The sequence below is a fragment of the Sparus aurata genome, chromosome 11 (genome assembly GCF_900880675.1).
Source record: "Sparus aurata chromosome 11, fSpaAur1.1, whole genome shotgun sequence".
NCBI lineage: Eukaryota > Metazoa > Chordata > Actinopteri > Spariformes > Sparidae > Sparus > Sparus aurata.
Window position 1 is genome coordinate 16,864,030 of NC_044197.1, and position 24,334 is coordinate 16,888,363.

Below are 24,334 nucleotides of genomic sequence, written 5' to 3' on the forward strand. Positions count from 1 at the left end.
ATGCATGATATCAAGCTCATTGTGCATTATAATCACTTTTTATTTTAGGTTTTAGCCCAGGCTCATCAGAAAAACAACTGTTTTAGTCATTTTTCCAGCAAGCATATTACAACCGATATTTACCATTATGGCTCGACGGCTCCCTCTAGTGGATGTAAAGAGCCAGTAGCAAAGGAGGAATTCAGGTGATGTAGTCTAAAGACCAACAATGTCTACATATGGAGGCATCTGTGGTGGTTGACTGGTTCAAACACCCAGACTTTTACCTGGGAGAATGTTGTTCCTGAACTGTGTGAAACCAAAACCATTAATAATTTTGAAATATGTAAAAAAAAAAAAAAAATAGTAATAATAATAATAATGATAATAAATTACCTACTAAGTAACTTGCTTAAGTACGTAACATCAGTTATTTATTCAAAGCCAAACCCTGATCTCTTCCTGAACATAACCAAGTAGTGTTCAGCCTATATGTACATGTACACGTGATGTTCACAGACTCCATCATCAGTGTTTACGTCTGAATAGGCATAAACTTGAGATTTTTGGAAACAATGACACAGACACCCATGTTTACAAGTGTGTGTAGCATCATTGGTTCATGGAACTCAGAGTGTGTGTTGTGATATTCAAGTATTGTAGTGTGTAAGGTGGTGATATGACTGTTTGGATTGTTAACGTTATATTTAGAAAGACACAAACAGACATTGATAATACAATGATGGAAAAGAGAGAGAAAATGGCTTCTTACAATGTTTTGCTGATAAAGTAGCATTTTTCCAGGAAGCCTGTGTGAGGAGCAGTCACGTCTCCGTGCCTTATTCATAGAATTTTCTGTAGCTGATTCCAGATTCAAATGAAAGGGTCAGTATCAGACTTCAGCAGAGCTTGATGATGAGCTGATCAATGGAATCTGGTGTGCTCGGGCAGGGAAACATCTAAAACATGCAGGGCGGGGGGTCTCCACAAACTGGATTTAAAGACACTTATTTAGCATGAAATCAGCCCTCAAACATACAGTAAGTAACTTAACAATGTCTCATAGCATGTTCTACATGTATTCTTCATGACTAAAGTAACATGTACATCCAGTGGCTATTTTATTAGGTACACCTAGCTTAAGTGATTGCAGCCTATAACCACAGTCCTGCAATGAGACATGAAAAAAAAGCTGTTTGAGAGAGGGGTTCATTGAACTTTATGGTTATTTTAGATGCTGTGGTTTGTTAAGCTTTTGGAAGATTTTTCTGTTATTGTGTCCACCCCAGTCCTTTTAATGAGGGTATGCTAGATAACAGAAACACACATCAACTGACACAACATTTTCATGCATAGTCCGGATAGCATTTAAAATGTGAAATATTCCCTTACTTGTTTAATGGTCATTTCGGCATCAAACCTGCATCCAAGCTTGTGGCAAAGAGAGGGTGTCTACTTTTATCCTTCTTCATCTCATTGTTAAATGGCTACTATAATGGCCCTGTAATAATAGAAGATGGGTGTTCTATACACGTATAATTATAAGGGCACATACAGTATGTGCCATGTATCCACTCAGCATCTTTCATATCAAGCATATGGAGGGATGTGTGCAGTCCATTCCCGCCTGGTAATTAAACTTTCAGCACCTTCATTAAAATTCTGCTTGCAAGCACGGCCTGAAGAGCAACAATAGCAAATGTCATGTTCCCCTGCTGCCAGCATTATAGACACGCTGCACAGGCTGACAACGGCAGCGGTGGTGGCTCGCCAAACTGGTTTTCACCTCCAAATCATGAAGCATTGGTTGGCAAATTGCTGCCAGCTGCACCTGGAGTAACGAGGCTTCAGGGTACCAATTTGGATGCAACCTATTCTGCAGCTGCAATTGCAGACCCACAAATTGGTGCATCACAGGCATGTTGATTAACATTTTCATGGTTTGGAAGGTGAGATAGGCAATAATGGTTAAGCAATTATTTTTTGGGACACATCCATCGGGTTTCTCTCAGCCCAGCTTGTCCGAGTGGTTCTCGCAGCGGTGACTACAGGACTCAGTGAGAGTAACGGCAGTGGTTGTTTTCCTGTGTATGAACAAAAATGTAATCTTAAACAGCTGAGATCCTGCACAACTTCAGTGCGGTTATTATCATTTTTCATTTCTGATCAGACCTCTGCTGAAGATGCGGTCACGCCAGATTTCACTTCCCAGTATCTACTTATAGTCACAAACTAAACCCACTCAAACACAGTCAGATGAAAATTGCTCTCCAATGTTCAGCCAGCTAGAAAGATTGGGTGGTATTGAATTCTCATTCAGGAAACAATGATAGTTTATATTGTTGTTTATACTGAAGGAGCACAATACAATATTGTACAATATTTCAGCTTAACTTTTAGCTAATTAGCTACTGGTATCTAGCTACAGCCAAGGATAGCTAACAGCAAGCAGCAGTTGTCGGTCACTCTATGTTTTTGGAGCTACCTTCAAATTCTGGCTATAAATGACACCTTCAATGGTTGGCAAAGATGGATGCTGCTTGGCTGTAGTAAGCACAAGGTTAATGACAATAAAGTGTTTGCTGTTCCCTGTCCTTGCTGCTTTTTCGCCAAATCACACAAAAAACTTTGCCTTGAGGAATTCTGGTTCGGCCGCCTCTCTACGCTGGCAGAGTTGCAGTTGTCGTTATCCTTTGGCTTTTCCCATTTTGGTGACCTCAATTTCAGCCGAGCTACGCCCAACCTCAAGCTAAGAAAAGCTCCAATGAGCCAGAAAGTAAAAACACAATGTGGATGAGCAGGGTCTTTATGAGACTGAAACTTCAACTGAAATTGATTTCCAGTGGCTCAACAATAAAATTTGGACACAAAAACACCCAGAGGAAAAATGTATTCTCTCTCGCTACAGCCCCTGTCCTTTCACTGTGCCGTCAGTTCAAATACTTGAAGATATGGGTGTCGGTTTGGGAGACACCTCATTCAAAATTAGCTCCGTGCAAAGACAGGTTTTTACTGTAACAAGGTAACTACAGTGCATGTAAAAACAAACAGATTTTTGTGTGTGCATGCAAAAACAGCAGTGTGATTGTGTGATTAGGATGATTCTCCAGCAACCAGTGACCAAACCTCAGCTGTGTTTTGCTGTCAGAAACGCTGCATCGGACTCACTTCAGTGTATCTGTGTCAAGATGCTGTGAATAAATGATGAATCTTAACCAAACTTCACTCTGTTCTGATCCTTTAATAACTTTGTTCTTGCACATCCTCATACTCCCACTCCACCTCATTAACAAACTATTCATCCATCTATCTATCTGTGAGATACAGACGATTTAAAAACCCTTTTGTGATGCAAGGATGTCTTAGCATATGGACTCTGGGTTAATAGGGCTCAACTTATCTCAGTATTAACATGCCAGGGAGTCTTACAGACATTCAGTGAGAGCCTGAACTGTCTCGTCTGTTTGCCCTTACAGCTGGTGAGTGAGCAACAAGAGAGCCGCCCGCTTCTGAGCCCTTCCATCGACGACTTCCTCTGCGAGACCAAGTGTGATGGGCTTTCCCGCCCAGTGACTTCCAACACAGCTGGTACAGTACAGTTATTGACGTGCAAATGTACGCAGGACACTACAAGTACAGTAACATTTCAAGTCATTTTTAACTTGCTGTTTTAAGATGCCCTTTATTGTTAAGACCATGTCAACAGAATAACATAGAGTACACCACATGTGATTCTTAACACTTGAGGCACTCGTGTGAGACAACAGATGTTTTTATCAACCACAGCAGCCGGGCTGTGCCCACGTGTCTAATGAATCACACCAGAGCCTTGCACACTTTTACTACCAATGCAAAGAGCCTGTTATCTGAGGTTCTACTTGCAGACCAACATCTCAAGTAACAACTTCAGTTTGATATGAAAATCCTCTCTCTCTCTATTTAATATCATCTGTTTTGACACTAAACACATTTAAAGTTGTTTTGATGGCTGTTAGGTTCTCAACAAGATGTAGCATTAATTTGAACCGAACTTTCAGGAAATCTGCAAAAGAACTCGCAAATCATTCTGTGCATCCCATCCGCTCTTGTTATAAGTGTTGGGGACATAAGCACTCAGATGAAGAAACACTTTTAAATGTTGTCCAACACTTTAAGATTTAGGCAGTGAAATGTGAGGATGGGTTTATTAGCATGCAGCATTTTAAATCACTATGTTATTATGTACCTTAAATTTGGCAAGTAAGATGCAATGATTTATGTTTACAAACATTAGAATATTCTACCTAGCTAGCTAATCAGCCTACCTAAAGTATTACATTCTGATTTTACAGTAAATGCTGATAAGATCTATTATCTAATGAACAGTAAAGTTTGCCTCCACATGTTTCAGGCCATTATTTAGCCTTTTAGGCTTCAGTCTATTATATACTTTACATATTAGGTCCTGGGTTAGGTTGGTGAGCAAAATGCTCTTATTTGTTACGAAACATTTCTTGGTGCAAACAATTTTTCAGAATTTTTTTTCCAAATAATGCTTTGGTAAAGTGGACACAAAATTGTACATTTCAAAAAGTGGCAGGGACATATCCCCAGCATTCCCAGTGAAAATTCTCCCTATGCATTGTAAGGCGGACAGTCGTGTTGAATTTCAGGTAAGGAGCCATTAAACCATTTTGCAATGGGGACATAAGTACTAAACTTCCAACAGTGGGATTCAATATAGAAAACTTCATGGACAATTCTATACATTTTAGGAAAGTTGCAGTCTTCTCCACTCAGATCTGCAGATAACAAGTTTTAAGATTTATGTATTGTGTGCAATTATGAATATCTGTCATTTCTAATCTGCATTTTTTTTGTGCAGATTGTAAAAAAATCTGGGGATGGGTGACACTTCATTTTGAGATCTGGAGTTTTTTAACATAACGGACAGTAATTATGTCAGATCCAGGTGACTGCACTAAAACGTGCAGCTTTCCTGGTCAAATGTGAAATTGGAGTCTGGGATCATTACAGCTCAGTAACAGTCAATAGCTCAACCAATTTGACCACAAACAGAAACCCAACATCTTGACATCTGCAGAGCGCATGTGGATTTTATGTTCAAGGGTCTTTCTTCACATATATGTGTCTTAAACAGTATATATTTGTGAAGTAAACACACTGAAAATCAACTGGTCAAAGAAGGTGCCGAGAAGTTAAGTGTATCGACTTTAACAGATGCAGAGTGCCATCTTCGTTTCCACATGGATGGGACCTTAATCACTGAGCTGCACCATCTTTTAAATGATGATTTTCAGAACCAGATTGCACAGCTGACACGTGTGATCTCCAAACTGGCCAGTGACGTGTTGGGGACTGTTGTGGGAAACTCTCCTTCTGTCTACCCAGTTCCTCCTGCTGCTCCCATTGACAGTGATGTAGGCCGATTGTGTTTCAAACGGTCCGATTGTGTCTAGAATTTAGTCGTGTGCAATGTTATAAAGTTGTGTGCCATTAAAAAGGGTTTGGATTGCACACATGAAATCATCGGTGCCGACTGGTTATGAAAGAGGAACTGTTTGTTTTTTTTATCTGCTCCACATGTTCACTTGGGTTTCCTCCAGCTGCTATCATTTCCTCCCACAGTGTAAGACATGCAGGTGAAATGGATATTAGGTGTGATTGTCTGTCAATCTGTTTTCACACTGTGATGGACTGCCAAACATTCCAGCGCTGAATAAACCTGAGCAGGAATTAGCAGGCAAAGGAAATCAATGATTAATGATAATTACCAGCTCAAATATGCTAATCCACATGAGACCTACATCATGTTGTGCTCTCTCTTGCGTGCAGCTTCCACTTTTCAGGGCTGATTTTGAGGTTGATGACTATTTTTTTTGCCCATTGATGTAATTTTAAAAACTCTGTCATAAATTATAAAATGCCTACATGGGTATCTGGGGTTTGGAAACACACCCGTCAAATAAATGTCTGTTTAAATTTTGAATTTAAGTAAGAAGATGAGAAGAAGCCTGCAGCTGTAAACTAACCTCATCAGCTGGTTGCCCCTGTTCAGCACAGTGTCCTTCCCACTACCCTGCGATCCATCACTGCTAATTTCCAGATGAAGGCTGAAACTCATTTATTCAAGAAGAGCCTCTCATCACCACCTCCTCGCAGGATAAAATCTCCTCACTACAATACTTGCAAAAAAATATCCTTATTTTCCTTTTGTCAGCACTTGCTCTAACATGCTAGATCAGTAGTCACAGGAATTCTCTAAAGACACAACAGTTGAACTCTTTTTCAACTCTTCTCAAATGATTGCTTGAGATTTCAGTCATCAATTTAAAACCAATCTCTTCTCTCCTCACACTTGTACAATTGCTAAACGTTTGACTGTAAATCCAAATGTTGTTTAACAGTGTGTTTGTCTGCTTTACCACAAACAGCAAATGTTAGCATTCCTTACCAACTTACTATCTACAGTGGTTTTCTAGACTTACTCCAAAAGAGAAGAAGCAGAGTACATCATTTTGTTGGAGTAAGGGTTACATTAAAAATTGCAAAACAACTCCATTAGCCAACATCCTTTTGTCAAAACAACTTAAGTCACCATTCCCAAAATAACCATTGCAGTGACGCACCTACCAGACCTTTGTCGTACAGGTTGTATAAGTAGTCTAGGTCGTTCGCACCATGCAAAGAGAACTCAAGGGATTGGGACTAAACAGCCATTAGAAAACCACTTATCAGTGAGGCTAACTGGCAAAAAAAAAAAAAAAACGGCTTCAGTTTGCTAGGGAGCATAAAGATTGGACTCTGACTCTGAAAGGTCATGTGGTCTGATGAGTCCAGATTTACCCTGCTCCAGAGTGATGGCGCATCAAGGCAAGAAGAGAGGCGGATGAAGTGATGCACCCATTGTGCCTCGTACCAAACGTACAAGCCTGTGGGGGCAGCGTTAGGATCTGGGGTTGCTTCAGTTGGTCAGGTCTAGGTCTAGCAACGTTATGTGCCCCAAAAATGAGGTCAGCTGCCTACCTGGATATACTGAATGACTGGATGATGAATGAATTTTTTCTTCCCTGATGGTGGCACAGACATATTCCAAGATCACAATGTCATGATTCATCGGACAAAAGTAAATGTTGTGACATTGCATTAGCTCATCAAAACGACGCCACCGCAATTGCATGCCGAAGTGAAAGGTAAAGGCCGTCCAACAGTGTATGTTATGTTATTTCTCCTGTCAGTGCTCTTGACTGGAGTTGGTCCCCTGGGCGCCTCTACGTCTATTACTTAAGATAGGTTCAATGCAGTGGACAAATTTCCCTTCAAGAATCATTAAGGATGACTTAACCTAGTATGCTGTCAAGCTGAAAAGCTCAACCCGTAAAATTCTTAAAGGCTACATTGATTTGCTCACCACCAGTCCATTGGCCACCACAGAGCAAATCATGAGCCATTAGATAACTACAGTCTACAAGCATCCAGTTCAAATATCCAGTTGATGAGGAGAACTTCTTGTCTGTGCAATTGTCTTCCCGTCTCATCATTTCAAGTAGACTTGAGGGTGCCAAAACATTTCTGACATCATTGCCTTTTCATGAACAGCTTGCGTTTATTTTTGATGCTGAAAACTCTTCAGGCAACCTTCCCCACGAGTGTGTCTCCCTTGATTTGTAATTGTACTTGTCGTCTAAAGAGCACAAGGCATGGAAGACAAGCACACTCTCTAATTACGCAGAGATTTCAGTCAAAAAGTGCTCTCAGTTGGTTGTCATGAAACAGCAGCACGCCAATTATGCAGTCATGTGTCTGTAGTTTTGAGTTTGCATATTCGCAAAAGACAGCGAGGATCCTTGGAAATGAGGTAGAAAACTTTGGAGGTACCTCTAATTTTTTTTTTCAATTTTTTTTTTACTGGAGATAGGGATCTCTTATTTTACCATGTTTTTTTCAAACATATGTTTATAAAAATCTTGCAGCAATAAAGAAGATCATTACAAAGTCCCAAGTTATTGGATGAAGACATGGATAACAACTCCACTCCAAAAAACAGATGTGCCTCATATATAATATGTGCATACTGACAATGTAATGTGACCCTACAAGGATTTATGAGGTAGGATAATGTTCACCTTGGAAGCACGAAATTAATCACAACCGTTAGTGTCAAAATGGCAATTACTATTATCTTAAGAGGAAAAATGGCAGCCAGAATTAGGATCCTTTGAATGCATTTCACAGAGTATGATTTCGCTTTATTTATCCATTTTCATCAGCAACACAACAGCCAGCAGCAAGGCATAATGATGATTTGACTCAAAGCACAGCAAATCAAATTACTGACACAGAAAAAATGCAATAAACAAGACCAGAGACTAAAGTGGCTGTAAATAGAGAAAATACATCAGCAGTGGGAAGAAACTATTTGGGTCAAATGTGGGTTTGATTTACAATGAAGGACATTCAGTAGACACAAAAAGCTTGGAAAATTATTCACAATACTCAAATCAAAACATCCTCCTCTGAGCAGCTATCAGTGCAGAATTTATACACCGTCAGAGAGTCTGAAGTCATGAAGCAAGACGTCAGCGCAGACAAAAGTTGGGACCCTTGACAGAAGGCTCCGTCCTTCTTTGCCGCTCTACCAACCTGCGATTGAATTACTTAATTGACCAAACTGGAGCTCCTCAAGGGGCTGCATGTCTTATCCTTATCAAACTGTGCAGTGGCCTGTCGTATATTTAGATCCTCTGAAAAGAGCAGCAGCAAATGTTTTAGATGTCCACCCAGGAGGCAACGCTGTTACAGCTTAAGTACCTTTGACAGCTCTACTCGCCATGTCGGAAAATGTGTAGATCAAAATCAAGGCTTGGTGCAGAACAATAACTGAAACCTTTCGTGCTGTCATATCACAAAGAGAAAGGAAGGTTTTCAAAATTACACCACTTAATAGCGTGAACAACCTTGACATAACTGTGAAAAAGAAAGCCAAACTATTGAGACTTAAGTATGAATAAATCACTCAAATGACCATTGTTGGCAAGTTGAGGTGATATTAAACCAAACTAAATTTCAAAGAGCTGTAAGGCAGCAAAAGAACAGCAAAGAAGAGATTGAAATAGTGTTTTATAGCATAAAAGGGTCCATTTATACCAGCACACAATATCATGGATTGCTGTCCTTAATCATTTTTTGCAGCGTCTAAGTTTGTGTGAGAATTACCCACATTTATATTCAATGGATTCAACGCATTCACATACTGATTTGGACATTGATAACCATGGCACCAGTAGAAGATTTAAAGCATTTGACTGCATCATTCGGAAGGAAAATAACATGTCTGAGCAATAAAAATTGTTATTGGCCAAATTACTAATAATTAATTTGCATTTGATATAACCTGTTTTTATCATTATTGTTGAAAAGGATTGAGATCTGCACCCCAGAAAGCTCTTACAAAAGAAATATAAAACTTTTTGATGAAGAGGCTCACAGTGAGGTCTGCTAAAGAATCTTGTCCTTTGAGAGAGAGCCCTTTGGTTTATGGATCTCTCTCCTTATCAGCTCTGCAGGTATTTTTGTGTTCAAGCCTCCATCCCATTGGGTGATGTGTGTGTCTTTTTTTTATATCAACCTTACATCTAAATTGTTGCCACTGATGGCAAACTTCAAGAAAGTATCTGTGTCTGCATATATTCATGTGTACCTTTCCTGCTTCTGAGCATGTCTAAAGCAACACTTCCCCACATTTATAAAATCCCAGATGAGGTTGAAGAATTTTTGTGAACCAACAATACAGACAGAAGTCATGTCGCTGGTTCAGTCTGCAGTACATTTGGCGTTGATGTCCCTCCTTCATGTCTAAGATGTGAGCCTGTTGACTGCACATGTATGCGATGACTCTGTGTAAAAGCTCGGAAGCTAAACTCGTGTCACGTCCCTTACAGTTCTGTCTTCAACACTGGACCTGCTGGATCTCAGTGAACCTGGTGATAGGAGGAACAGCAAAGACAGGAAGAGTCCCCTGTCGTCCCGGGGCAACAGCCAGAAGAACAACCATCACAGGAAGAAGACGGATGAGACGGAGCTGATCCAGGTGGAAGTTGAACATACAAGACCAAGCATGAGAACCCCAGAGAGGGCGTCACTAGATTCAGGTGGGGACCCCTTGTAAAGAGCCACAAGTAGAGACACAGCATTCCTAACATGTAATTTATGGGGAAATGGCTGTTCTTTGCAGGGACAATCATGCAGAACAACCATCAGTTATTAGGTACACAGAAACGCACAGTACACAGTAAAGCTGCACTTAAAATCCCACACCCCAGAGATGATAGCCTGTCTCAGGGCTGAGTATGACATGTGTCTGTACCACCAACAATAGAGAACTGGTATTGAATATTTGTGTAATACTTAAAAATGAACCTCACCGTCCTTTATCTTGCCATCAACCACCTCACTCAGTTTCTCCAAAGCCGTGAAAACTCCCATCAACCGTCTACCCCCTGCATACTCCAAGAGCTTGTACTCCCATCATCCCCAGTGGAGCTGACCTCACACATGTTCGAGATGGGCCGAAGCAGGATCAAGCCAATTTACTTTAATGAAAGGGATCATCTTAAAAGACATTAAAAGGGGAACGGCCAATTACTTTCGTATTTGCCAGTTGAAAAGGTTAAAGTCTTCACTGAGAACTAATTATACAGAGTGAGTCAAACTACAGTGTGGTGAATTATTCATGGTGGTAAGATTGATTATGACTCCAGCGTTGTTTTCCAGCAAAACTTTGTGTCCTTTTTTTTCCAGTTAGGAAACCCACAGCACTAATCATCAGTCTGTTTTTAGCTCCTGTCAGAGAGACTCCATTAGATGTTTTAATCTGTTTGTTTTTCAACTCACGGAAAACATAACCACTTTTTTAATTAGTGTTATTGTTAATTAGTGCAAAATTGAATTTTGTTTGTGTGTTTTGTTTTTTTCTGCATTAGTCTAAATTAAATGATAATAGACAGGAGGAACATTTTAGATTCATTTGATTAAATGTGAGGGTGGTGTGTTCCTTTGTTAATTGAGTATGTTTCAGGATGTTGTGTTTTTATTTATTTTATTGTTGATTATTTTATCATTGTCCCCAGTTACTATTGGTTCACCTTTGGATAAATGGGAAGAGCTGAACCCTGAGAGGAATGGCAACCGAAAATGGAAGATGGAGAGAAGGCGTTCTTCAAAAAATTCCTCCAATGAGTTTCTGTGGTAGGTATTGTCCTGACCCGCAATGATGGGATAGCAACAGTTTTCATCAATCAAGTTTCCATAGAAATTGTAGCCATATTGGACAGTAGATGAAGAATTGTTTCCTTCATGTAACAAAGTAGACATTGAAGTCAAGGGCCCTTCTCAGACTGTCTATAGTGCATGGCCTAAAGCAAAGTGCGCTAGTGCGTTCAGGGCGTGTCCAAGCCCATTCTGCGAGTTAAACAGCAGATAATCTGGGTGCAAAGTTATCTGGGCCCATGGGTGTGTTTTGGGTGTGACATAATTGACATAATACATATTAAACAGTGGCACTCCCTTTGCTGAGGGAAAGTGATGTGAACCACGGCTGCCGGACCCTCTGCCCTGCCATGTCGCAATCATCTGTCCCATCAACAATTCTGTTTGACTTCGTACAAAACAATACACTGATTTTAAACTGAGGCTGCTGTGCGTCCCTCTGTGTGTGTGTGTGTAATTCTTAACAGATCTGGCGGGACGGGTCATAAAAAAAAATCATCCTAATCAATAATGGGTGGTATTAGAGGGGAGAAATACCTGTGTAATGAGGAAAATATTAAAGACATTAACTGCAGCAATCCTCCAGGGGAAACGATATGTGTATCTCTAAATTTACAAGTACATTGGCACACAAGGAACAGCTGATAAACTTCATTGATTGTTTAAAACTGATGACTCGTTTCCTTTGGAGAGTTTATAGTTACAGCTATAGCTGCATTCATGGAAATGTTTGAAACAACTGGAAGCAGCCTCTCAAATTATAGAATCAGATCAGATGTATGAACAATGTGAACCTGCCTGTGTAGGCTCATCTAATGCTCTCTTCATGTAGGTGGGCGCGAGTTCATTTGCTATTTACACAACGTGGGCATTGGGCGTGAAAATGACGACTGCGTCAGTCTGAAACTAGCAATTACACCTGCGCTGTGCTGTGCGCCAATTTACGCCTAGCGTAAGATTGAACCCAAGGAGGTTGGGGTGTTTGATAAAGACAAAAGTAAGCGACAAGCTGACGAACATGGTGGAGAATTTAGCAGCTTAAAATTCACATATATCCCTCATGGGTAAGTGGAGTTTAAAGGAGAGCGAATATTGGACTAACACGGTGCCCAGAAACACACCTCTGAATGATGCTAACGCTGCTCCACGTCTGCCAGATGTGTGACTTAAAAACAGTTTTCCAATATGTTATGTTTATTGATTACATAAAGATCCTGTTAACAGGTTGCTATGCTGCCCCCAAGCGGCCAAAAAATACTGCAGGCTTAAACAACTGTGTTAGTGTTGGTTATCCTTAACCATACTAAATTAGGATTGGCACTCAGTAGAGTGCATACCTCCACCAAAACCCAATAGTCCCCATCAATTCAATCAACGCCCTCATGTTATGAAAACATATCCTGGATCTGTCCCTGGGTTCGCCCTAAAAGTTCTGGGTCGAGACACATCCTCCATCCAAGTTTTGAGAAAGTTCCATAGTCTTTGTGTAATTCTGCTGACAGTCAACCAACCAACTAATAGATGGGCATGGGTAAGGACGTAGCCTCCTTGGCGGTTAGTTAATGTGCCAGAAAAAAACATTCTTTCCCAACAATTACAACTAAAACAATTGGCCATATAATAATGGGCGGATCTTCCAGATCTGAAAAGTGAAGTCAATGCAGAAAAGCCTTAAACGTGCATTCTTCCTACGGGCCAGCAGGGGGTGATTCAACTGGTTTCAAAAAGAAGTCAGATAATATGTAAGCTTATAAGAAAATGACCCTACTACTAACTCAATACATTACCTCTGCAAACTGTTTCCTGATGAGTTTATGGTCTCAATCACTAGTTTCAATTCTTCTTCAACACAGCATGATGAAAAAATTGGTGATAAAGCAAAGCAAAGGTATGCTTTAGGGCATGTCTTTGGGTTCTCAGGCAGATCCAATCAGGGTCATTATCACAGTGGGGGTACACTTGCCTATACATAGTGGCCAGTTGTATGGGCAATCTGATTGTTTGTGTTCTCGTGGAAGCTGATGGGTTTAAAGTCAGAAATAGCCTCAAAAATTTAAGTGCCCCTTTTTTACTGGAGAAGTGGAGAAATCTCATTTGCATATACTCAAGATACTGTACCCCCTGGATTATGAAAAGTAACAGAAATGTTTTGTTCATATCAAGTCAAGTCTGGTTTGATGTACACCACCTGTCTCTCTTCTGCTTTAGGTCCATAGACTGTAAAACCCAATTAGAGCCAGCGAATAAGAACTCCTTGGAAGTAAATACCAAAGTCGAGCCAGAGTCTGCCCTAGCATCTCAAGTAAGTGCTCAGCGTGACAGGAGCAGGCAGTAATCATCATTATTGTATGCACTGTCTGTACTTGAAATCAACATTCTTTTGAAGTGAGACTGCTTCACACATCTCTTCAGATGGTTAAAAGCCTTCATAAGAACTTCATGAATTTAGGAATTTAACCTGTTTATCTAGCAACTGCATGTAAATGCATGATAATGTCGCCTTAATATTACATTTCTAATCAGAACACCCTGTTTTGTAATTGTTAAACCGTCATTTTTCCTAACACCTACAATTCTTCCATTACAGCTCAACAGGCAGTATATTAGTGGAAGACATGTAAGCCTCCCTCTGCATCCTTTCATATAACATTGAAAGACTTCTACATTTGCACCGGGAAAAAAAAGCATCACACCATCTCGTAAATTTGACTTAAAAAGGCCCAAAAAGTGGAGATTGCATTGAAGCCAAAATGCACCTATGAGGAAATCCAGATATACTGTTGGCCTTGAGATTGTTCCTTTGTGGTGCTACGAGGTCCAAATGTCAAGCGCTTTCCTCCTGATTTGATGTCTTTGTGTAGGTCTGCATAAGGGGTCTTGTTTCTAGATGCCATTATTAGATTAATAGCCTATGAATAATTCAGCCACCTTACTCTGAGCCCATTAGTGCTGATCTCACCAAGCTGGCTAAACATACATCACCTTTTCAGCACTCTGATGAATAATAGATTTGAGATTAAAGATAACTGTTTGAAATGGAGGGAAGTTATTGGCAAACAAACACTATATTTGTTTTTCTCAGGAGTTACATAATAGCTAATAGAGATACTCTAAAGAGTGGTTTTACAGTAGTTTCCTTCTTGGCAGGTTCCACTGTACACACACACACACACACACACAGGAAATGCATGCAAAGAAGGGCGTGTTGCATGAAACTTACTTTCACTGAAACACATTAACCCTAACCGAGGCCCAAATAATCAAGGCTTAAGGAAAAATCCACTCTTAGATGGGACTGACTAAACGCTGTATATTAGTTGAGCAAGATATTTATTCTAGTCCTTGAGATCAATATCTATGACGAAATAATCTTAACTAAAGGTCCAGTAACTTTTCTGGGCTTTTTCTTCCTTTTTAAAGGGGTTTCTTTTTCAACATGGCAAGTTTTTCCTCACTCCGTTCGAGGGTCTAAGCACAGAGGATGTGGCTCACTGTACAGATTGTAAAGCCTACTGAGGCAGTTTGATTTAGATTTTTGGCTGTAGGAATAAAAGTGATTTGATTTGATGTAATCATACTTCATCCATCATCAACAAATGGAAATTAGTGAAGACTGAATGCTACGTGGCAAAAAAAAAAACTTTAACAGGATTCCAGCTAGGAAAATGAACATGTCAGCCAGAGAAAATATTTTCAACCATTTAATTTTGCTTACATTAGTTAGATGGCTATAGTTTTCTGTATAGAATACAATATAGTACCAAACAATACTATACGATACGATACGATACGATACGATACGATTTTCTTTCTTTCAATGTGCCTCATCTATTGCTAGTAGGATTTCCCATGATGCTTTTTCACAAATTCAGTACCTGCCTTCGCATTGGGGCTGTGGATCAAAGATGGAAATATGGACATCAAGTTTGAACACATTCGAGGAACTCAAATTCAATACACACCAGACTGCCTTGCATTCTGGTCTGTTGAGTTTTGTGTTGGCAGTCAAATTGGTGTTGTGACGCTGCCTCTTCTAGTTTGACTTTCCTCTTGTATTTAAGTTTAAAAACTACGAGTCTGGAAAGAAGCCCTCTTTATTTATCAACTGCTGATTGTCTTTCTGATATAATACCATAACTGGACTGAAAATCACTTTCGGGGGAATTTTAAAAAAGCAGTCAGAACAAAACAAAATGGCTGACACTTGTTTCGTAAATAGTCTAAGACTGCTTTGGGGTGGATTTTTCCTTTAACAAGCCTACTACAGCAGTTTCCCCATACATAAAGACTTTTGGAAATATAGTGCAATTTTGTTTTAACACTGCATGCATTTAGGTCTTGTAAATAAAAAATATGGTATCTACAATACATACCACATACAATAAATGGATGAGGCAATTCTTCGTTAATACAAAGATTAAGTAACCTCAGTTAATCCTGCATAATGGCAGTTTGTAGCGATGGAGATTTATATAGGTAATGGCTGGCTTGACTGCTAAACAGCCCTTTCTTGGGTGAAGTCACTGACTCCACACACATTTCTCTGTGTCTGTAATGGATTTTTTAGCCCTGTGAAACAGACATTCACTGCTATTTCCAGTAAATCTTGTGCCATATCAAATCTGAGCATGAAAGGGTATCTCAAAATCATTCGGTCTGCACAGTTAAATGTGTAAGTGTAGCGATGAGTCATGTAAACCACACCACACTGTCATGATGCAAGGCCACGTGATGTTCGTTTTTTTCTTTTCTTTTTCTTTTTTTGTTCACCAGGACGAGGCTTTGTACAGTATGCAAGTTTGTAACTGAGAGGCTCTCAGCATATTTCAGATCATGATTTTGCATGTGCAGGAGCACAGGAGAGAAAGGAGGTGAAACTGAGAGAGGCTCAATGAGAAGCATGGCATTCAGATGAGGGGTGGGGCGAGATGCTGACAGTAGTGATTCTGCTGGCCTTCCTAAGCATGTGAGAGGCTTTGTCGAGGCAGGGATATTTACACGTCCCTGAGAAAGCAGAGACGGCTGACCCTGCACACTCTCCCTGCCTGTCTCTCCCTCTGGCTGATTCTGTGTGTGTGTGTGTGTGTGTGTGTGTGTGTGTGTGTGTGTGTGTGCGTGCGTGTGTGCGTGCCTGTGCGTGTGTGTTTGCAATGCGTTGTGAAAATATGACTGTGCATATGTTTAATAGATTTCTGTTTGTGCATATATGTATACGTTATAAAATGTGTGTGTGTGTGTGTGTGTGTGTGTGTGTGTGTGTGTGTGTGTGTGTGTGTGTGGGTGGGTGTGTGTGTGTGTGTGACAGGCTCGCCTAAGCAAGGAGCAGCGGTGGGGCAGCGCCCTCCTGTCCAGACATCAGTCCCTGGAGGAGGAGTTTGAGCGAGCCAAGGCTGCTGTTGAGGTAAGCAGAGTGCTGCTTAGTACACCTCACATCTGTCACCTGTCAGCTGAAAGCATCTCCACCGCTGACTTTTAATGAGATTTAACAGGGAAGACCAAGTTTGTTTTTCATTATTCAACAGCAGAATTTTGTCTCTTCAGTCCTGGTCCTTGTCTACTTTGTCTTGTTTTTTTTTTTACTTTTTTTTAGCAGAATACTGATCACGAGCACTTGGTCGCCAACAGTGATTATATGAGTTGCTCACAGGAAACCTTAAACCTTGACTGTCTCTAAACACATGTAACATATTAAATGTATGGCAGGGTTTCTAACATGTATAATTTTAAAGTATCAGCATCAGTCTGAGAGAACAACACCATCCACAATCGGTCGCAGGTAGCCCTCCACATTACTCTCTCCTTGAGGTTAATGTTGGTCACCCCTGTTCTTTAGATTACTATGGGTGCATCCAAAGTCTTTGATATTTCCTTGCTCCTTGATCCTCGCTTGAATCCGAGTTGTTGATCAGCTTCCTCATCCCTGTAGGCTCTTATTGCTGATGCATGGAATGAGGTGTGAGGTGGGATCTCTGAGGAGTCATGCGCAAGGATACATGAGAGCAGCCTCTCTGAACACCATGAAGTATAAATAAGCTAACCCTGAATCTAAACATTTTAACACGATGGTGTACGTCGCTTCACAAAATGCTTCAGAGGAAAAGATGTCTTGTTACTCTTCAAACGGGCATGGTTTCCTTGCATCTCTCCATGGAAAAGAAGCAAGTGAGTGAAACATAAATGCAGTAGAACCTTTTCATGGCAGACAGTTTGACTTGTGAGAGCAGGAAAAAGCCCATGTGTGACCACAAATAACAATCAGTGATTTTATTAATGATAAAATAAGGGTCTATTTAAGAGACATGAGATGTACCCTCTGGCCTAAGCCATATTTGCTTTAGGAATCAGTTGTGCACTGTTCCTTAAGATAACCACACCTAATATTTGTTAACCTAACCCTTGAGTCACCCTCTATGAAACCGTTTTCTCTATTAAACTCAAAACGCAAGGTCTGAAAACACTTTCAAAAAGCATGAATCTCATCATTATCTGGTCTCTTTGCGTCTTTCTGGTGCGCTGAGCTTAAAAAGTGCCCATGACCTTGTCTCAGTTGCTGTTATTTTCCTCATCGGCCAGAAGGGGCAGTAAGGAGCACATTCTGGGGTTTTCAAATCGTCTGTTTCTGATTTATAGTGAAAAAAGCTTCAAGAATGAGAGAACTTACTGGTTAATTTGGCACATTTGGTAACGTGATTGGTGGGGACCAATAAAGAGCTGCATACAGCCACTTCCCTTAACTCTTCTGTCCATCATTACCCACGTAACTTCATAGTTGTGAAATATGGTTGATGTGGTTGTGGGATCAGGGAGCTGATAGGGTCTGCTACAAAGACAAAATGGAAAATGAGGTGAAAATCTCAAAAAGCTTTTTCAAATCTGAGAGATTTTCATCTGCATTTGTGGTTGTTTACAATGAAGACAACAATTCCCAGATCTCATTTTTTTTATTATACAATAGATTTGGATACTTTTTTGGGTTTTCCTTTAGCTGAATATGTTTTTACAAAGGTTACATCACATTGGCCCAACAACAACTACCTGAGTGACTAAAGTAGAGTGTTGCAAAAGAGGAAGTTTTGTTTTTAACTTGCATGAAAACCATTTTACCACTCAATGGATGGATGTTACCCTTCCGAGAAAATGAAAATGAACTCTGCACTGTTATGTTACTCCAGTTTACTGAGGGCTACAGAAGACGGTTGCACGCTGAGCTATGTGTAATGGTCAATAAATAATTGAGGAACGGGAAGATGGTGAGAATGTGAGAGGAGAAGTCAAGGAGTGGACCGCCCGCTTGGGGATCCTTTCCCAAAGTTAGCGATGTTGTCACATCTTGTATAAGCCATGAGTTGCGTCCTCCCCAAATAATTGCACAGTTTGAATTTGTGCATCAGCCAGAGGGCAGGTATGTGATGAGATTCTCAGATGCTCCTGGACAAGCGTCTGAGCGTTGAACATCGATTGGTAACAGTATCCTGCAACTTCGATCGAGCAGCCGAAGTGCTGGCCCCCACTATAGAGGAGCTCTCATGCAAGTGGTCAGCCATTTTGGCTTCAGCTGCCAATGTCAGAGCCCACAATCAGATAATTTCCATTTAAGTAGCTGTGCATATGCATGCTATTTCATACTTATGAAGACACGTAGGCAGGGACGGCTCAGACGGAGGAGAGAACATTAAATCAGCACACTGCCTTTCTGCCAATTCATTCAATCAGATGAAGCAGCCAAATGTATGAAAATTAGGACCCGCAGAGGGAGTAGACAAGGAATTAGGGTCCCAAATATTATCCATTTCAGAAAGCTGGCACCGATGAGAAAGTGTCTAGATTTTATTCCTGTTCACATAAACAGGAGGATTCAAGCTGATGACAATATTCTTATTAGATAGAGAACCACTGGAACAGCTGCAAGGCAAACTGTGACTTCTGGGTGTTTTTTGTGGAGGGGCATGAGAAAGCGCCCCCTCAGGGCCGAAAAAGACAAGATGAAGGTAACTGTGTGGCGGCTTGTTTGATTAAAACATCAGCAGGACAGGTTATCTTTTATCTTGCAGAATTTTGGTCTGAGGCCGCCTGGGTTTAGTGAGAGATTGCGAAGGCAGTGCAGTTGCCTAGAAGTTAGAGATACAGGCTTGTGATCAAAAGGTCAGTGGTTTTAATCACCAGAACTGCTGGGAACATGCGGCTGGGGAAAGTAAATGAGTAGCGCTTTCACCTCGACTAACAGCTTCCATCAGTGTGCCCTCAAGCAGACCACAAGACTGCAAACCTTTCAAGCTGATAAATTTCCAACATTAGGTGCACAAGCACATAGTCCAAGTGTATATTAAAATTTTACATTGTTGTTCCAACAAGGAAACCAATTCGGTCGGCAGTGAATACAGCACAGAAAGCTGAATGAGAATGGGAGGTCTTGACGAAGGTCTTGTCTTCCCAAATATCAAGAAGGCAGCATACTTCATACTCCTTGGGTCAGAGCTTGTTTCCTCCTCAGACTCCTCCTCCTCATCTGCCAGCAACAAATCTTGCCACAGTTGTTGTTGTGCCCAGTGTTACGTGATGTTTAAGCTTTTTTTCATCAATAATTAGTCAGATTATGGATGCTACAATTACAAACTGAAAGCATCTGCAACAACAAAGGTGTAAAAACACTTGCAGTCCGCTTCCACGCGTTGTGCTATGTTTTAAGTACAGAAGAGACTAACAACAGGACGTCTGAACAGTGGATAATGGAGTTTAGATTTGATTTCTGAGATTAAAATCTCTTATGCAAAAGATTTGGTAACCGTGGTAACACATTTACCACTGGAGAGCGAGGATTTTCCCTGATCCATCAGAAAGTGAAAAGGAATTAAAACAGAGTTGTGCTGTGCTCAGTTGTGTCCCTGCAAAAGACTCATATTCATCCTTTCTGTGCATGCTCGTCACTATTCATAAAAATGAAGTCGAGTTGCATTCCCAACTCATCATGCTCCTAATCAGTTAATTCTTCTGAAGATTTTTGTGACTTGAGAAAACAAAAATGTGCATTTAAGAAGCAGTAAAGTGCAGCATGGCTTGGAACTCTGTCTACTCTGTCACAAAAACTGTCCAAAGAGCAAGGTTGTGTCCTTAGTACAAACAAAACAAACCAAACTGTATAAACCAATATGAGACTATCCTTAATGCAGCCCAGGATTACCACGCAACAGCACACACCAGAACACTGTTCATATGTCATAAATTCACAGTTGATTGAACTTTTGTGGCTCTAAGGCGTATAAGAGCTGCTCTCAAGAGTGTTCTTATCACAGACATACATATAGCGGGTAATCGCATTGTCTGCCAAACTGCATTTGTAGCACTTTGTCCACTAAAATGTATTTTATTTTTGTCTGAGTGACATTATCGGGACTCCAGCCTCCTATTTTTGTCTCGCTGACCAAGGACTTGGCCCGGCTGCAGCGGGTGGCTCATTAACATTAAAAGGCCAGACCAGCCGTGCTCTGCAGATGAGGAGAGCTTTTTTTTTCGGAGGTTGCTCTGTGTCACTGGTAAATGATGAGACTTTTTGTAATGCAAGCCCCCCGGGGCAAAGTGGATGAGTAAATCCTAATCATGTGCTTCGTTTCATTCAAAGGTTGAGTCTGAAGTTAAGAAAGCTCAAGCTGAAATAAACAGATGAGGTCAGAGACTATCTCACACACATAGGCAAGGCAGAATATTGCTTTTTTTTTTATTTAGCAAATACCTGATATTGATATTTCTGACATTATTGTTGGGATGACTATTGGTACTTACACAAAATATTAACACAATGACATTTCTAGATAATAATAATCCAGTTTTAGAACAAGTTGAACAGTTTGCTAAATCCAGAAAATATACATTACACAACTTTCCTATAATGCAGTCTTTAAAACCAGGAAAAGACAGCACTCATAACTTTACATGCTTTAATAGTCAAAAATCACATTGGTTTTCTATACAGCAGCACTATATTCAACCTCTGTATGAGGCTCTTAGCTCCTGTCTCTTTACTAAAATCCACTAATTGATGGAACCAACTTACCAATTCAACAAAAAACGAGCAGCTTTAATTTATGTTGTCATACGAATGTTAATTTCAGCTGTACAAACTGTGAGTAAGTGGATCATGGAAAAAAAATTCACTTTACTTGTCTAAAATAGCTTGGTTGACAGATGCCCAAAGCTTCAAAGCCTATGGGCCTTACATTTCCCTTTATGCTTTCATTCATGTGCAAAGTGGTCCAGGGAAATTCAGAGTGTCATAGGGCTGACGTATTTGTATAATGGAGAGATGGTTGTGATCTGTATTTGTACTCACGAAAACCCAGGATAAAGCATAATGCTGCTGTTGTGAACTGACACCAAACAGACTGAGTTAATTATAACCATTATTTCTCAATTGCAACTGATATTTATGTCTATTCTTCGAACAAAAGTTACAGCAGTGTGACATGATGTGGTTTTCCCAGTCAGAGTACAATTTACTATTCTAAGTCTGAGGGACTTTGCTTTGTACCAGTCTATTTTCACAAGAGCAATTTCTAATATTTTGGCTGACCTGGCATGAATTATTGCACTATGAATTACCTTTCTGGTTGTGTACATTCATTTTCGCCGTATATATTACCTCAGTACAGCTGACTTAGAAGCACTAATTGGATTCTGGAGGCACAATATAAATAAACCTCTCCTGAAAGTGGCAGACACCAACAGCAGAGGGTATGTGTAACCTCTGTAGGTGTTGCCATGATTATCTGTGTTGTCAAGAATGTATTCATGGAGCAACTAATGAATCCCCGACCCACCTCAAACCCCCAATCATTTCCAAACAGTGGTGACACATTTGGCGGCAGGAAGCGCTCTGGATTCAATCCATTTTCTCGTAACACTTCATCAGAGCTGCTGAAATTAGAGTCACCGCTATGGGTTCGCTCCAGTGATACACAGGATATAAATTACCTCTCTGTATCTTCGCCATGTTCCACATAATTAGACTGCCAATGCTAGAGTAAAAAACGCCCTTCACGGCATTACAAAGAAATATCACTACATTTCATTTTAAATTAAAAACAAGTCCATATTTTCACTCCGTTTCAATTCTGTGAGCAATTTGTTGTTGCAATTAGGGGGCGGAGAAGTTACACGCCAGATGGGATGACACAGCGTAATCAATTGACTGTCTGTGAGACACAAATAACGACATGATGGGCCAGGTCACAGTGCAAATACAGACCCACAACACAATGAGAAACAATTAAAAAGATATTCGACTAGATTATGTAAATTAGCATAATGGCCGTAGGATGAGAACCATTCACACACACACAAGGCCAGGAGCAACGCTGCAGGGCTGGAACTGTTGATCATGTGACTGCTTATTTTGCAAAAGGAACAGTGGTGGAAAAGCCACCATTTATTTGGAAGTTTGCAATGTTATTTTCCATTTTCTGATATGAAGTTTTCATCTTGAATTTCTATGCATTCACTCAGTAAGTTGTTAATATGAGAGTTTCTTTTTTAACCATTCCACACAATGTGAGACTTTCACATCCAGAAACTCTTATCTTTTATCATTCATACATTTTTTTATTTCTTTTTTTTTTTATCACAGTATAAAGGGCAGCAGGGAAAACAAACAAAAAACATACTCAGATGATGCACTGTATTGATTTTACTTTTTTTAATCTTAATGTAGCGTAGCAACCCATTTGAATATTAAAGAGGCACATCCTCTAATCTGAGAACACATCAATAAATTATGGAGAACATCATTTTTGTTTCAAGTAATCTAAAAAACGATAAAATTCTTCTTATGGAGTGCTTTTATTTGGATACTTTTGTTACATTTAGCTAATAATACTTTTACCTTGTCTAGTAAATTTGTTGATGCAAGTCTTTTACTTTTAAAGGAGAATTTTTACATTGCTCACCACTGCAAAAGATCTATCCAGTATTACATATGTATTTTTTGGCTCCCCACATCTTTCTAGTGAGGAAACTGTGTTTATTTGGGAACCCCTTTAAAATCCAAGCCCCTATGCACTTTCAGTTTGACATTTTATGGGGCTTATAGGAGGCATTTGTTTGTTATTAACTGTCCAAGTGGCGGACATTGGGCATTTCCCTCCTAGATGTTAAAGTTTATTGTTTATATTCTTATGTAGGTGGGGCTGGCCTATAAGCAATTTGCTGCCTACAATAGAATGTCCGTAGAGCGCATATTTCCACCAAGGCCCAGCAGCCCCCCTTTGTACTCACTCATAGATATCAGCCACCTAAATATGCCTGATTTTTATTCAACAAGATCCACTAAGTATTTCCCAAAAAATTAACAAAAATGTTGAAAGAGCAAGGTTAACCAAAGTGAGAGAAAATTCCTGGATCCGTCCCTTTATCTGGGTCTGCACCAAAAGTTAATGGGGTCTATTCTGGGCCAAGGCCCTTCCTCCCTCCAAGTTTCCTGGAAACTTGCCCATTAGTTTTTGTCTAATCCTGCTGATAAACCAACCAAGAAATCAACATGATTGAAAAACATAACCTCCTTGCGAGGGTAATTAGGAGATCCAATGCATAATCAAAAGCCAATTATGTCTTCCTAGGGAATCATTTTCATGACATTCATGTGTGTGGGTATTGGCAAATATTGCTTGCAAGTAAATAAATGAAACATAAATAAAACTGTATCATCTAAACCAAATAAAGCCACATTATGACATCACGATAATGTATCTAATCAATAAGTACAATATAAACTTCAGTGACACTTACTCTAAATCTGTGTTCTGAAAACGTGACTTTTCCAGCCCCACCACCGCCCCCTTCCATGTGTTTTCTCCTCCTCTGGAGCTCTGATAGACAACTTCCTCTGTTGGCTCTGTGAGACTCGCCTTCAAGCAATTTGTCTGAGAGTCAGCCGCATGCAATTACCTGCCATCCCTCACCATCAGGGTCACACTGTGGCCTCCATGTCAATCACAAGACTCCACGATGTGGAGATGAGAAGGCCTTTGACACACAAATTCTTAAAGTAGATGCTACCCTATACAGTGGCACTATACACACACTTACCGTATATGTTGCT

General features: G+C 40.2%; 1 protein-coding gene across 4 annotated transcripts in view; it reads left to right on the forward strand.

Annotated features, from left to right (window-relative positions):
• pex5la (peroxisomal biogenesis factor 5-like a) overlaps positions 1–24,334 on the forward strand; it is a 103,972-nt gene that overhangs the window by 57,250 nt on the left and 22,388 nt on the right. For 2 of the 4 annotated variants that reach the window (XM_030433005.1, XM_030433008.1), the window contains 6 exons: positions 3,456–3,594; positions 9,921–10,130; positions 11,109–11,226; positions 13,456–13,549; positions 13,835–13,864; positions 16,553–16,648. In XM_030433005.1, the coding sequence (XP_030288865.1) occupies positions 3,456–3,594; positions 9,921–10,130; positions 11,109–11,226; positions 13,456–13,549; positions 13,835–13,864; positions 16,553–16,648 (687 nt within the window). The remainder of the gene's footprint in view (positions 1–3,455; positions 3,595–9,920; positions 10,131–11,108; positions 11,227–13,455; positions 13,550–13,834; positions 13,865–16,552; positions 16,649–24,334) is intronic. The other 2 variants (XM_030433006.1, XM_030433007.1) reach the window with 2 other exon arrangements.